This window comes from Ostrea edulis, chromosome 5 (assembly GCF_947568905.1).
Source record: "Ostrea edulis chromosome 5, xbOstEdul1.1, whole genome shotgun sequence".
NCBI classification, from domain to species: Eukaryota; Metazoa; Mollusca; class Bivalvia; order Ostreida; family Ostreidae; genus Ostrea; species Ostrea edulis.
This window is the reverse complement of record NC_079168.1, coordinates 39,971,451-39,988,211: the sequence shown is the minus strand read 5'-3', so window position 1 is coordinate 39,988,211 and position 16,761 is coordinate 39,971,451. Positions and strand designations below refer to the sequence as shown.

The 16,761-nt window shown below is 37.8% G+C and overlaps 2 protein-coding genes across 2 annotated transcripts in view; one reads left to right on the top strand and one right to left on the bottom strand.

Annotated features, from left to right (window-relative positions):
* LOC125650144 (uncharacterized) overlaps positions 1–4,464 on the top strand; it is a 4,645-nt gene extending 181 nt beyond the window's left edge. The window contains exons 1-2 of the mRNA XM_048878144.2: positions 1–89; positions 680–4,464. The exon at positions 1–89 is cut by the window's left edge and continues 181 nt beyond it. Of these exons, the coding sequence (XP_048734101.2) occupies positions 694–2,385 (1,692 nt within the window). The 5' untranslated portion in view covers positions 1–89; positions 680–693 and the 3' untranslated portion in view covers positions 2,386–4,464. The remainder of the gene's footprint in view (positions 90–679) is intronic.
* The window catches only part of LOC125650142 (SKI3 subunit of superkiller complex protein-like), a 58,928-nt gene extending 45,909 nt beyond the window's left edge, over positions 1–13,019 (bottom strand). Inside the window, exons 1-4 of the mRNA XM_056166069.1 lie at positions 12,922–13,019; positions 10,965–11,061; positions 9,479–9,622; positions 8,988–9,079 (exon numbers count right to left, since the gene is read on the bottom strand). Coding sequence (XP_056022044.1) covers positions 8,988–9,079; positions 9,479–9,622; positions 10,965–11,054 — 326 coding nt within the window. The 5' untranslated portion in view covers positions 11,055–11,061; positions 12,922–13,019. The remainder of the gene's footprint in view (positions 1–8,987; positions 9,080–9,478; positions 9,623–10,964; positions 11,062–12,921) is intronic.
* Positions 13,020–16,761: the final 3,742 nt, after the last annotated feature.

The following is a 16,761-nucleotide window of genomic DNA, read 5'->3' as shown; positions in this document are numbered from 1 at the left end:
GCACAGGAACAAAACTGTACTGGATTTTAATCAGGGAGGGCAGCCGCCATTACTGTGTGAAGAGAGGTAAAGTCTTCACTAGGGCATAGGTAAGAGGGTAATGAGGGCACATATGCCCTGCAATTTCAGTCAGAATGTTTTCCAAATAAATTTGAAATTAAAAACTTCAGTTTAAAAAAGAAAATGATGCATAGATGACTCTAAGTAATATGAGTTAGGCATGTATTATGAAGTAAATTATGTAAAACGTGTTAAAGAAAACGATTAAAGGCTACATTACAAGGTCTCTGTGTTTACATGCAATTGTTATCTACTAAGTCATGGGAAAATGCACAATTTCTTACACAAAACAAGACACTCCTTAAATTAAATTCAGCTTTAAAAACTCAGTGTAATTATAGGAAGAACTCCTCCCCCCTCCTTTTTAAAAAATAACTGGGGGGGAGGGGGATTTTAAAGAATTGATATGCCCACTCTGAAAAAGTCCTTGCAAATCAAAGTACAGGTAAGTCAATTACCACCCATAGAGACAAGGCCATCATCCATTTCAGATGTCCTTCCTTTGATAAAAATTTCATAAATGTAGAACCAATGCATTTTAAAACTGTTACTGATTTCTAATTTGTTTTTGTTTTCATATTCAAAAGTAGAAAATGCTGAATTTTTTTGTTTACTTCAGAGTCCTAGAATCTGATGATGGATCCCCGTACCAGTGCCCAGGACGTGATGCGATGTGACCTGTGTGAGACCGCCATGGTACAGATGCACTGTGATACATGCCTCGTCAACCTGTGTAAGGCCTGCGTGGGAGAACATTTTTCAGCCGACCTCTCAAAGCCTCACAAAATCATTGACTTTAAGGACCGGAAATCAACCCCCCTCTACCCTGGATGTACTTTTCATGACAAAGAACGATGTGAAATGTTTTGTAAACAATGTCACATTCCAGTCTGTATTACTTGTGTTGCTTCAGATCAACATTTAGGTCATAAAATATTGAAAATAATGCAAGTCTTGGTGGAAAAGAAAGAAAAGATTGCCAAAGAGAAAAATGAATTAAATGAAACAATTTTTCCAACCTACCAGGACATTGTATCTGATGTACAAAACAGAATAAGTCAGTTAGAAAAGAAATATGGAGACCTCTCAACAGCCATAACAAAACATGGAGAGGACTGGCACAGGGAAATTGACAAACTTGTCCAGAAACTGAAAGCTGACGTGGAGGAGATGAAAACCACACAGTTACACACTCTACAGAAACATCTGGATGAAGTGAACAAGAAAATCTCTGATATCAACAATGAAATCAGTTCAATTGATGCTGCTTTGGACTCTAATGATATTTCTACAGTACTGAGTGTTATGCCTGATGTAGATGAATACAAAAAACTTCCACAGAACATTCTGCCCTCTTTACCTAAATTCACTCCTGGGAGAATTCAGGCAGAGCTATGTAAACTGTTTGGAACTTTATCATCAATTTCTGTCCGATCAGAAGAACATGGTTACAGAATAAAGACAACACAGAAATCCCCAGAAGCTGCATCCTCTCCTGTCATCAAACAGCTGCTTGATGAACCACAGACTGTCACCACCATACACACTGAGTATGGAAACCTTTACAATGTGGCCTGTTTGAGTGATGAAGAAATCTGGACACGTGGAGATATCACAACCATGAAACTCTACAGCATCAATCAGGGATCACTACTCAAGTCAATCACAACCAATTCTGGGTACAATCCATGGGACATAACAGTGACAAACAGTGGAGATCTGGTTTATACTGATTTCTGGGATAGAACTGTGAACATTGTAAAGAATGAAGAGATACAGACTGTGATCAGACTACAGAACTGGAAACCTCTTGGTGTCTGCAGTACCTCCTCTGATGACCTCTTGGTTACCATGGTCAGTGATGGTGGGAAACAATCCAAAGTTGTCCGTTACTCTGGCTCCAAAAAGAAACAAACCATTCAGTTTGATGAACAGGGTCATCCTCTCTATTCATCTGGTATTTTAAATCACAAGTACATAATTGAAAACAGAAACCTGGATATCTGTGTGGATGACAATAGAGCTACAGCAGTAGTGGTGGTCAATCCGGCCGGGAAACTGAGATTCAGGTACACTGGACATACTCCTGCTCCAAAGAACCAACCATTCAATCCACGAGGAATCACCACAGACAGTCAGAGTCACATTCTTACAACGGATGAAAACAATGACTGTGTCCACATCATAGACCAGGATGGACAGTTCCTTCGTTACATAGTCTGTGGACTGAGTGAACCCTGGGGACTGTGTATAGATACAAACGACAATCTGTTTGTTGTTAAATGTAGAAACAGACAAGTGAAGAAAATCAAATATCAGCAGTGAATTAAACATTAAACATGGCTGATTTAGACAGCAGTGAAATCAAACATTAAACATGGCTGATTTAGACAGCAGTTAAATTAAACATGGCTGATTTAGACAGCAGTGAAATTAAACATTAAACATGGCTGATTTATACAGCAGTGAAATTAAACATTAAACATGGCTGATTTAGACAGCAGTGAAATTAAACATGGCTGATTTAGACAGCAGTGAAATTAAACATTAAACATGGTTGATTTAGACAGCAGTGAAATTAAACATGGCTGATTTATACAGCAGTGAAATTAAACATTAAGCATGGCTGATTTATACAGCAGTGAAATTAAACATGGCTGATTTAGACAGCAGTGAAATTAAACATGGTTGATTTAGACAGCAGTGAAATTAAACATTAAACATGGTTGATTTAGACAGCAGTGAAATTAAACATGGCTGATTTATACAGCAGTGAAATTAAACATTAAACATGGTTGATTTAGACAGCAGTGAAATTAAACATTGAACATGGCTGATTTATACAGCAGTGAAATTAAACTTTAAGCATGGCTGATTTATACAGCAGTGAAATTAAACATTAAACATGGCTGATTTATACAGCAGTGAAATTAAACATGGTTGATTTAGACAGCAGTGAAATTAAACATTAAACATGGCTGATTTAGACAGCAGTGAAATTAAACATGGCTGATTTAGACAGCAGTGAAATTAAACATTAAACATGGCTGATTTAGACAGCAGTGAAATTAAACATGGCTGATTTATACAGCAGTGAAATTAAACATTAAGCATGGCTGATTTATACAGCAGTGAAATTAAACATGGCTGATTTAGACAGCAGTGAAATTAAACATGGTTGATTTAGACAGCAGTGAAATTAAACATGGCTGATTTATACAGCAGTGAAATTAAACATTAAACATGGTTGATTTAGACAGCAGTGAAATTAAACATTGAACATGGCTGATTTATACAGCAGTGAAATTAAACATTAAGCATGGCTGATTTATACAGCAGTGAAATTAAACATTAAACATGGCTGATTTATACAGCAGTGAAATTAAACATGGTTGATTTAGACAGCAGTGAAATTAAACATTAAACATGGCTGATTTAGACAGCAGTGAAATTAAACATGGCTGATTTAGACAGCAGTGAAATTAAACATTAAACATGGCTGATTTAGACAGCAGTGAAATTAAACATGGCTGATTTATACAGCAGTGAAATTAAACATTAAGCATGGCTGATTTATACAGCAGTGAAATTAAACATGGCTGATTTAGACAGCAGTGAAATTAAACATGGTTGATTTAGACAGCAGTGAAATTAAACATTAAACATGGTTGATTTAGACAGCAGTGAAATTAAACATGGCTGATTTATACAGCAGTGAAATTAAACATTAAACATGGTTGATTTAGACAGCAGTGAAATTAAACATTAAACATGGCTGATTTATACAGCAGTGAAATTAAACATGGTTGATTTAGACAGCAGTGAAATTAAACTTTAAACATGGTTGATTTAGACAGCAGTGAAATTAAACATGGCTGATTTAGACAGCAGTGAAATTAAACATTAAACATGGCTGATTTAGACAGCAGTGAAATTAAACATTAAACATGGCTGATTTAGACAGCAGTGAAATTAAACATTAAACATGGCTGATTTAGACAGCAGTGAAAATAAATATTAAACATGGATGATTTAGACAGCAGTGAAATTAAACATTAAGTATGGCTGATTTAGACAGCAGTGGAATTAAACATTAAACATGGATGATTTAGATACAGGAACATGGTTGATTTAGATACAGGCACTATAGTACCCAAATATACCCCTTGAAAACTGGGAGGAGAAAGATTTCATAAACCATGCAATTATCTGATTGGAACTTCAAGATCTCAGAAACTTCTTCGGGGTTGCGTATATAATCACATTCAAGAGGGCTTTGTCCTAAGGCCATTAGAAACCTTGACCTGGCCACCAGAACCCCAGTATGAATGTGTGCTATCATATCTAATGTACTGTCAAGGATACGCTTAACTGTGGTAAAAGAATTTATATAGATGGGAGAAACTTTGTGAAAATCATAAATTAGTGCTCGAGTCAGCGACACAGATGCTAAAATATAAATCTGCTGAATTTAGTATATATATATATATATATATATATTATATATATATATATATGCTAAAATATAAATCTGCTGAATTTAGTATATATACATATATATATATATATACTACTCAAAATTTGATCAGGATCACTAGGTTATATGTGTGAAATTTACCACTAACATAACAAAAGACATAAATCATAAATTTGACTCAGAAACGTGTTTACTCAGGTTTTGAATGAAAATTCATGAACGGCATGAACTTTTATCAATACGGAATGCTTGAAATCTGATAACAACACCAAAAGGCATTTCATTACAAAAAGTTAACAGCAAACCCGAGAAAGAATTACACAGTTTTTGGGGATAGTCCATCATTACACTTGGTCGATGAAGTGTCAATACCGGGTATGGCCTCCCCTTGCATCAATGACGGCTTGACAACGTCGAGCCATGCTGTCAATAAGCACCCGGATGTTTCCAATGGGAAGGTTGTTCCACTCTTCCACGAGGGCATTTCTGAGCTCTGCCAAAGTCGTGGGTTGTGCTCTACGGCGTGAAAGGACAACCTGCAGCATGTTGCATACATGCTCAATCAGGTTCAAGTCCGGCGAGCGCGCTGGCCAGTCCATACGGACAATTGTCTCCTGCTGAAGGTACTGCTCCACCACCCTGGCGCGATGAGGACGGGCGTTATCATCCATCAGGATGAACTCAGGGCCAACAGCACCAGCGTAGGGTCTTGCGTAAACATCGAGGATCTCATCCCAGTACCGCACCCCCGTCATTGTTCCTCTCTCCAGGACATGAAGATCTGTTCTACCATCCCTGCTGATTCCACCCCAGACCATGATGGAACCACCACCACAACGGTCATGTTTATTGATGTTGGCATCATGGAAACGTTCACGTTGTCGTCGCCACACTCGGTGCCTCCTGTCTGTAAAGTCCAAACAATACCTGGACTCATCGGTGAACAGAACTTGAACCCAATCGTTCTGTGTCCAAGTGACATGATCTTCAGCCCAGTCCAATCGCTCCCGCCGGTGTCGAACAGTCAGAGGGACTCGAACACATGCCCTTCTCGAGTTGAGACCTGCATTGTGAAGCCGATTCCGTATCGTCTGAGTGGACACATTCACCCACCGGGCGTTCAGGAGATCGTTACGTAGGCTGGTTGCTGTCCAGAAGGGATGGCGTCGTGCCTGAAGAGCCACAAAATGGTCTTGGCGTTGGGTTGTCGACCTCTGACGACCACCCTCATGTCGGTGTGCTGCTGTACCAAAAGTTTGCTGTCGGTTCCAGGCCCTGTTTACAACGCTCTGGCTGACGTTTAGTGCATTTGCAACGTCACGTTGTGAATAGCCAGCGTCAAGCATTCCAATACATCTGTCCAGTTGTTCTGTCATCAGGCGACGCCTTACACATTGAGGGGGCATTGTGTTGATAAACGTAGTGTAAACACTCAAGTGAGTTTGAAATTTTAGAAAGAATCGGACACCGATGCCCGAGAAAATTTACCATTTTTCAACTATAATATTTTGTGTTTATCCCTTGTTTTGTTTATATGAAGACCAAAGCTATAATCAACTTGTATCAAAATGACGGAATATTTGATAGTGACGTCACAAAACCATGCCAAACATCGGACATTTGGCGAAATCCGCTTATTTTCAATGTAATATCTGTAAACTTTGATTAAATTAAATATTTTCACATATACTAACCTCTTTCAAATTTTGCATACACAATGAGAACCTAACGATCTTCCTCCAGTATCAAATTTGTGGCAGTTATTGCGTGTAAAAGTTGATTATTTCTATAAACGATGAGTCCGGAAATGAAATTGCAACGTGATCGTTTACGGGTTTACATTATATTTACGTTGAAAACGAATGTAGAACAGCTGTTGATCAGAGCGAGGAACAAAACTGTAAATAACAGAGAAAGAAGGGATGTTGTTTTTAAAAAAAGGGTGGGGGGGGGGGGTCCTGATTCTACTTGCTTGTTAAAAAAATGCAGAACATCTGATTATTTCTCATCTGGGTTTTTTCTTCAATGCCTCCAATATAATAATAAAACTTATGTATACGAAATACAGTGCAGGCCATGAGTATTCCCCAAAAAGCATTGGGCCCCATGGACCACGCTTTCGCAGAAATGGAATTATTTTACAGAGAATGGATTTTTCCAGTCCAGAAAGCAGAATTCCGCTTTAAATCAGAAAAAAAATCATGTCTGGCCATTGTTCAGCAGTTAATTTTTCAAAAGATTTTTATCAATCTTTATTCCCATGAAAAATGTTGACCCCATATTGTGGCCCCAACCCAGCTCCAAAGAATCACAACATAACTGAAATGAATTCACATAACAAAGAGATGCCTCAACACCAATATCACTGACGGGTTCTTGTTGTTCTGGATAATACCAAGGTCACAAGGTCATTGATCATTGTATGATATGAAGACCTTGTTGTAAGAAATCTATATACAGAATATGATTGATTGTATCTTGCTTAACGTCCCGCTCAAGAATTTTTCACTCATATGGAGACGTCACCAAGACCGGTGAAGGGCTTCAAATTTAGGCCTATGCTCAGCGCTTACGGCCATTGAGCAGTGAGGGTTCTTTAGCGTGCCACACCTTCTGTGACACGGGTCATCCGTTTTAAGGTCATCTCCGAGGACCAACCTGATGCAGAGCGTTTGGCGATGGAACTGCCACTACCTGTTTTAACAACTTAGGTCTGTCGCGGCCGGGATTCGAACCCAGGCCTTCCGCATGCGGGGTGAATGCTCTAACCTCTCAGCCACCACGGCGGTGAAGCTCTATCTTAAATAGTTCAGAAGATATCAAATAGGTAAGACTTTTATTAAAAGTAGGTTAAACTTCCAGGTTAAGGTCACAAGGTCAAGCTTCATGAAATAATAAGTCTTGCCAAAAACAACCTATATATACAAAATATGAAAGCCCTATATTAAATAGTTCTGAAGATATCAAATAAGGTCAGGGATTTTTTTTTTTAAAAGTAGGTCAAACTCCAAGGTCAAAAGATCATACACCATTGTGTACATGGTCTTGCCATAAAGAATCTATATACAAAATATGAAATACACACTTAAAATAGTTCCGAATGCATTTAATAGGTTATTTTTTTTAAAAGTGGGTCAAACCCCAAGTTCAACATCAAAAGGTCAAAGATCATAGTATGTAATGAAAGGTCTTGCCATAAGAAATATATATACAAGATATGAAAGATCTACCTGAAATAGTTCAGGACATATTGTGTAAGCCAGATTTTTTATTAGAAGTAGGTGAAACTTCCAGGTCAAGGTCACAAGATCACACACCATTGCATCACATGAAAGGTCTTTCCGTAAAAAAGTATATAATGAAAGTCCTAGCTAGCATAAGTAGTTCAAGAGAGATTTTCCCCATATATCAACATATAACACTTTAATCCCCCATTGTGGCCACATCCTACCCCAGGAACCATGAATTGCACAAATTTGAATCTACTCTATGTCAGGAAGCGTTCATGTACACTCGAACTTTTCTGGTCCAGTGGTTTTTGAGAAGAAGAGTTTTAAAGATTTTCCATATATACTCGCATGTAAAATTTTAATCCCCTATCGTGGCGCCACCCTACCCCCGGGGAATATGATTTGAACAAACTTGAATCTGCACTATGTTAGGAAGCTTTCATATAAGCTTGAACTCTTCTGGCCTAGTGGTTCTTGAGAAGAAGATATTTAAAGATTTTCCCTATATATTTGTATGTAAAACTTTGCCCCACTATTGTGGTCCTACCCTACCCCCAGGGGCCATGATTGAAACGACTTGAATCTGCTCTATGTCAGGAAGCTTTCATGTAAATGTCAACTCCTCTGGCCCAGTGGTTCTTGAGAAGATTTTTAAAGATTTTCTCTATATGTTTGCATGTAAAACTTTGACCCCCTAATGAGGCCCCACCCTACCCCACAGGGAGTGGTTCTTGAGAAGATTTTTAAAGATTTTCTCTATATGTTTGCATGTAAAACTTTGACCCCCTAATGTGGCCCCACCCTACCCTACAAGGGGGGGGGGGGGGCATGATTCAAAGAAACTTGAATCTGCTTTATGTCAGGAAAAACTATAAGTTTTCCAAATAAAGGTAATTCAATAAATTAAAAGATTTTGTTATTTCTCAGAGATTGGAAGAAATTATCGCTTCTTTTATCACTAAGAAATATGATAATATTTGAATGAAAAGAGTAACAAGAAATATTGTAATATCCCATCCTGTGGCGTTCACCTTAAAAACCAACAGGAATCAAGGTCTTTATACAAGTATCATTTCTCCAAGTTTCATAGAAATCAGGTGAGAAATACAGCTTAAATCTTATAGAGAAAGCTGAAATAAAACATATGAATGAACAAATGTGCAAGTTACTATGTCACATGATGACTCCGCTGCAATTAGATAGTCAAATTCCTGACTTACCTCTCAAAGAATCGTGTAAGTTTGAGATAAACTTCCACTAGTGCTTTGTCATTCTCTGGAGACGGATGTTTCTCATAGAATCCACTTAGTCCCTTCATAACAAATAATACAAATACAGTTAAAAATACAAATCGTCACAACACAGAAGTCACGTTACTATACCTAGCTTAATACACACATAAAAAAAATATATACAAATACAGTTAAACATACACATCACAACACAGAAGTCGCGTTACTATACCCAGCTTAACACACACACAAAATATAAATACAGTTACCAAATACACATCATTAGATTTGCAGTGAATATAAACACTTTCATTTTCTAGGGTTATGCTGATTATGATCCAACCATGTAACTTATGATTATTGAGGACTCAAATGCAGTGTTTGAAACATTAATTTATGGTACTTATCTAAAAACAGTATAACAAAATAAGTCTGCGTATCACTGAGGACTGTGCAGTGTTGTGTCAGTAAATACAGACCTGCCATGCCAGCGGTTGTTCTGGGTCTGCCTCACTGGCCCGTCTGTAAGCCTTTACTGTCTGTTCATGCTGGTCAAGCCCATCCGCTGCCACACCCACAAACACTAAGGCATTGTAGTTGTTTTTATCTTGAGCTAAAATTGCCTGCAAAATATTCTTACTATCAGAAACACTTTCCATGATCATGAATCCTAATTTAAATGACAGGAGCCTAAGTAGGGTGCTTTGTGTTAAAAATACGACTTGCTCCAGTAAGGTGAACCCAAATTTCTTTTGTACTTCGAGCCTTCTGACTAGTTCTGATGCTGAAGAACCAACCCAAGCACCTTTTCAAGGCACCAAGGTGCTAAAGAGACCAATATTCAACTTTGCTTGGCAAAATAACAGTGGTCTACTCTAAATAGTGCACTTGGTATTCAAATAGGACTTATACTGCTCGAGGCGCTGTAGCATTTGGGGGCCCCTGATGAGATTTGGTGAAAAAAAACAACAATATATGGGCACGATGCCATTTCATTGGTGTTAAGACGCTGAATAGACTACAAACTATGTCATGTATATCTTAATTTGTTGGGAGAATATAACCAAAAAAATTCTCAAGCGGTTGCAAACTAAAGGGGTCAAAAGATGACATTTAAGGGATTGCAAATGAGCAAGGGTGAAAAGAAAACCAAATAAAAAGTCACAATTAGCAGGACATTAGAATTCAGAGTGACAACACTACAAAATAAGGTCACTAAATTGCAGGTTGAATTCTTTTGGCCTAAATTTTGTCATCTTTTCTCTCTGTCACCTTTTCATTATTTTGAGACGAAGAGATGCAAATTGTCGTTATGCTGTCTTTTCGCCCCAAAAATAATAAAAAGATGACATGGCACAAGCAAGTCATCATAACTATGACATAACTGCATGTGTGAAGTGAAATTTTGAACTTTATAAAGTTACCTGCATTTTCCTGTGAAACACAAGTAAAAGTGTTAAACATACTGAGATCAGTATTCCTTACTTTGCAATGTTTACGAGATTCTGAGATCAGTTGTCCTTACTTTGTAGTGTTTACAAGATTCTGAGATCAGTATTCCTTACTTTGCAATGTTTACGAGATTCTGAGATCAGTTGTCCTTACTTTGTAGTGTTTACAAGATTCTGAGATCAGTATTCCTTACTTTGCAATGTTTACGAGATTCTGAGATCAGTTGTCCTTACTTTGTAGTGTTTACAAGATTCTGAGATCAGTATTCCTTACTTTGCAATGTTTACGAGATTCTGAGATCAGTTGTCCTTACTTTGTAGTGTTTACAAGATTCTGAGATCAGTATTCCTTACTTTGCAATGTTTACGAGATTCTGAGATCAGTTGTCCTTACTTTGTAGTGTTTACAAGATTCTGAGATCAGTATTCCTTACTTTGCAATGTTTACGAGATTCTGAGATCAGTAGTCCTTACTTTGCAGTGTTTAGGAGATTCTGAGATAAGTACTCCTTACTTTGCAGTGTTTGAGAGCCTCTCTGTACTCTTTGTTCTTTATACATTCCCGGGCACTCTTTAGTGCTGATTTCAGTTCCTTAGGATCCATGAGAAAACTGGAATAAGAGTTAAATGTGAAAATAAGAGCCTGTCTCAACTCCCATACTGCCTGGAAATGAACAATGCGTGTATCACAGTTCAATAGCATTCTTGATTCTGATAAAATCTGGCTAAATCGAACTAAGCCAGGTATACCCGGCGACATGCTAAGAATCAAGTGACCCGGCTACAGTACAGTAATTAACATGTTGCCTTCTATTGAATAGAGGGATAATCGCGTTTTAATGAGATTGTTGTGATGATAGTCGGGGAAGTAATTCTGTTGGCGACTGGCGTGGACAATTAATCGTCCAAGGCCAAGTCGCGAACGAGTACTTTTTATTTCATGTGTACAAAGTGATCACCGTTATGTTTTGTACTGCTTCCATTGTAATTGTCTTACATAAAAAAGACTTATTACATACTCATGGGACTCATCAAATTTTGATGGGACTCGAGCTCCTTATAAACCACGAGTCTGGGACTCGTTTTCAATAATTTCTAGTGACAACACTGAGTACATGTATGTTAGTTAGAATAAACTAACTGTGTCTCGGGACAGGCCCTCACCACAGTTAGAATGCCTCCCATATACCCGTAATGTAGCAGAAAATTGCAGAATCACTCCAAAACAATTTTAAAATCACCAAAGAATAAACGCGTAATTTTGAAGCTAAAATTCAATACAACTAACCTCACTGATAATTCCTAAGTCCTTAACGCTGTAAAAATATGTAAAATAATATTGTAAACTGGACAATTTGAAATGTCACTTTTCTCAATTCAAATTGACTGCCATTTTACTGGAAACTGTTATCGGAACACCTTGCTGTTTTCCAAAACAAATGCTTAATGAAGAACCGCCCACTACCATATATGCAAAACAGTGAAACGTACCTTTTGCAAAGAGCTTGAAGATAAAAAAAGAGTACGATGTGCAGTGGACACAGAATTCCCATGTAGAATTGCAAGACGAACAGGCAGAAATAATCTCTGCAGTGCTAAAGGGAAAAGATATGAGTTTGCCAATGCAATCTGGTTAATTTTCTTCATTCAGGCCTAATGAAAACTATCTTCATCAAAAGAAGAATATTAAACCTTCTTATTAATTTAATTTGATGCTGTAATGTTGCTTTCACTTATATTTCTTAATTTACAACGTTTATTGGAAGATACAAGTTAATGTTCCTGTAAAATAACCGCATATTAAAGATCATAGTACATTTTCCGTAAAAGGCCATATCTCCATATTTGGAAGCTGTTCCCTTACGCAATGACAAGTTCCGGTAAAATGGAAGCTGTTCACAGCGAAATTCAAACTTTTAGTTCTCTTTCTATGCTAATTAAAGTGGAATTTATGGCGAGTCAGTTGCGAAGGTAACTTTTTTATTTGTGTAAATGATTACCGAAAAATGTACCAAGTGCAATTTTTATATTACTACATTGCGGGTATATGGGATGCATTCTATCGTTAAACCGGGTCAATAGGACGTTATCACTTTAACGATAGAGCAATCTCTACCTTCGCCAATATATTCGTTTTTAACATGCGCATACCTAACAGTGGCATAATAGTCATCATTTTGACGGTGGCCGCTTACTGGTAGAAGTAGAAGTACATGTATGTCATCATACGAACAGAAAAATTAAGATGAAGATTTTACAACCATGAATTGAAATCTAACTAAGTGATGTTTTCCCCTATGAAAATGAAGAACATTACAAAAATGTAAATAGTTTGGATGCAAAGTGCACATAAATAAAATCTGTAGGCCTAATACACAACACTGTCAACAGCCAAGTAAATTCCATATTAACAAATTTGAATATCAAAAGTTGCAAAAATAAAATTCTAAACAGAATACAAAGTTCAGTACCTTCTCACTTTCAGTGAGAAGCAACAATTGATAATAAACGATGACAAGCCTCACAACTCTTAACCCTGGCACAAGGCGACTGACAAGCCGCCCTCAGTGTTTTTGGTTGAAATATTTGAACTTCGAGCCCGATCCGTGTAATGTCGCAAGCTTAAAAAAAAAAAAGAAGAAGACGTTCTCAATACTACTACAATAACCACTGTAGTAATTAGGGCTATGCGGACCGTGGATATCGGCCTGGATAGCTCAGTGGTTAACTCACCTGACTAGTAATGCAGGGTCCCGGGTTCGATTCCCGGTCCAGCCAAAGATTTTCTCTCTCCTATACTACAACCACTAAAATAAAAATAACATTGAAAACGGACTTCCACTTCAGAAATACCATATTTATAATGTCAGAGTATTTCATGATTTTCCCCTTCAAATTCCAACATATTTTAACAATGTATGAGAGATCCCTTGATTAATTTTAATGTGGGGAAATACTAGTTTAACAAATCGGTTGAATATGCTGCATACAGTGCTTGAAATGAGTCTTGTGGTTTTTCTCCCTTTTTTGCATAGAATAAAGCACTTGCAGATATTTGTTTTAAGTGCAAATTAAGATGGTCATTTGTACATAGACAGCTAGAATATCCAAGCTAATAGATTCAATAATTCGCATTTTCATATGATAAGATGTATTGATATCGAATGGATAGAATGTAAAATTGTCGTCAAAATGATGTGCAACTTTCGTATAGTCTTGACTTAGTTCCTTCTCTCCTTCTGGAGAACAGTGCCTCGATCTAACACGCATTTTCCAGTTTTGTGCTGCTCTTGCTATTTCAGTCCAGTTTGTAAACCCTAGCTGGAGCAGCTTTCTCTCTCCACCGTTCTTCTCCACGTTTCTTTTGGCCGACCTGTTTTCCTTCTACCTTCAGGTGTCCATGTCAATGCTACTCTGCAGTTGTTATGTGCATCTGATCTCAAAACATGCCAAATCCAGGTCCATCTTCTTACTCTTGTAACGTGTAGCGGTCACCCAGCCAAGTGCTGATCACGCTCGATCGCCGTTGCTTAACTTGCATGATCAAGAGAGAGACTCTACCACATCACTAGAAAAGCTAGCTCTCTAGCGAGGTAGTATTAGTTCCCCCTTATACTAACCGCTACACTCTCACTAAAGACACTGATATCTTATCCATCTCTGCTCTTTCCCTCAAATTGATGTTATCGATCTTCTCCGAACAAAATATTTTAAATATTCTTCTCAGGCATAAATGGAGGAATACGTCTTATCTTTTTTCATCTCCCTTTGTAACCTTCCATGTCTCTGACTCGTATAACAGGACTGATACAACATTTTCAGTTTGGTCTCTCTTCCGAGGTGGCTGTCTCCAGATTTTGCTAAGCTTGTTAAACGCAATCCTGGCAAGCCCCATTCTCCTTTTTATGTCCTCTGTAGCCCCACCACTTTTGCTGACTGTTGCACCAAGATATATTATAGGATTAAACATTCTTTTTGAAGAATTTATCAATGTGTAAACTCCGGAAATTTTACTCACAAACTGAATAAAAGTGCGAAGCACTTTTATGTTAAGTTTGTGAGTAAAATGGCCGGAGTTTACACATCGATAAATTCTTCAAAAAGAATGTTTGATTCTTATAATTCCAATTCATTCACTTCATTAACAATTGCAAAAATTTGAATAGTTTCCCTGCACTATGTTATTTGTTTTCAGGTGTGTATGAATACATCGCGTTTTCGGATTTATTGATGTATAAACTCTTGTTCAGCTTTATTTTTGTCCAATCAAAACACTTGTAATAAATAACATTGGAATTATGAATCTATCAGCTTCTTCCAGATCTTCCCCATTCATAGTTACTGGTACGCTTGATGTTGGATTTATCCTCATCACTTGCGTTTTACGGGTGTTTATCTTAAGTCCAGTACTTCCTGTTATTTCATTAACGCTGTCAGTCTTAGTTTGTATCTGCTGTCTGCTGCTTGATATAAGGGCAATGTCATCAGCAAAGTCAAGGTCTTCTAACTTGCTGGTAAATTTCCATCGTATTCCTGTGGTGTTTTCTGCTGCTGTAGCTGTTCTCATAATCCAGTCTATTACCAGGAGAAATAGGAATCCCGACATGTTACACCCTTGTTTCACTAATGACTTTACTTGAAACCACTCGATTAGTTCATTCCCGGTTCGCACAGCACAATCACTCTGACTATACATGGCTTTGATAATTCTTATGAGTTTTGATGGGATTCCGTAACTTTTCATGATCTTCCATAGCGTATCCCTATGCACACTGTCGAAGGCTTTCTCAAAGTATACAGAGCAATTTAGGTAGAACTAGGTTGCTGTTCCACTCTATCGCTTGTTCGACAATATTACGGAGAATGAAAATCTGTTCCGTTGTACTTCTTCTAGCCCTGAATCCAGCCTGTTCTTCACGCAGCATGCTGTCTACTTCCTGTGCTATCCTCTTGATGATGATTCTCCTCAACACTTTGGATGCTGTTGTTAAAAGTGTGATTCCTCTCCAGTTTCCACACGATGTTAGAGCTCCTTTCTTCGGTAGCTTTACAATGATTCCCTTCTTCCAGTTTTTTGGGGACTTCCTCTATATCCCATATTGATATGAATATATCATACAGCATGTTTGTGGTAATGTTGGTGTCAGCTTTAAGTAGTTCTTCTGGAATGTTGTCAATTCCTGATGTCTTTCTGTTCTTGAGCTGGACAAAAAGTGGAGGAAAGAAGGAAATTAAAGTGCAAAGTAGAAGGCTCCAGGTCAGAAAGAGTTAGAGAGGAATATCGACAGTTCTAAAGACAAGGAGGTGAAAAGGAGTTTAAGGAATGATAGGCGTCAGTTCATCAATGAACTAGCAGAAGAAGCAGAAAGAGCTGCCGATAGTGACAGATGAACCAGATGTATGACATCACTAAGCTGATGTGCAACGAACCCTCTCACAGCATGGAAATTGTGAAAAGTAAAAATGGAGAGTTACTCAGCAATGAACATGGCATCAACAGACGATGGAACATTTTGCAGAAATATTAAACCGAGATGACCCTCCAATCACAGCAAATGTGAACGAGGTGCATGAAGAACTTGACATCAACAAAGACACCATCAGCAGGGAAGAGATAAAGAGCGATCGTATTGAAAGAAATGAATTTACTAGATGATTCGGTATACACTTTCTTAATCTTGTCCCACTTTCCCTCAATTCCATCGTACACAGCTAGATCTTGTAGTGCACCGAATTTGATTTTCAGCTCGATGGTAAATCTGCGTCTAGTGTCTGGTATTTTAAGTTTACATGTTTCGAATCCTCTTGTCTTTGTTTCCTGCTTTCCTGTTTTGTGAAGTTTTAACTTAATTTTTGCAATGACAGGTTGGTGGTCACTTCCAACATCTGCCCCTCGATATACTCTAACGTCTTGCAATGATCTTTTAAACTTCGAGTTGGTGGCTACATGATCTATCTGGTTTTGATAATTTTCATCTGGAGATGTCCAAGATAGCTTGTGTATCTCCTATGTGGGAACACTGGTGGTGATGGCCATGTTGTTGATGCCGCAGACTTTCGTATAGTAAAGTGTTTTTGTTCATATAAAACAGCGTCATGCTACCATAATGCTATGAAATACGTTTTGACACCAACACAGAGTATTCGACGTCATGGGATTTTCAATCGTGCATTCTGTTAGTGTTTTAACGATCAAACATGTATAAAAAGCATAAAGAAGACCATGCATGACAACTTTTTTTCTGAGCCCCAGTAAATCTCAACATTTTACAGCTTTAAATAAAAAAACACACTATCTTTTATTTCATAAA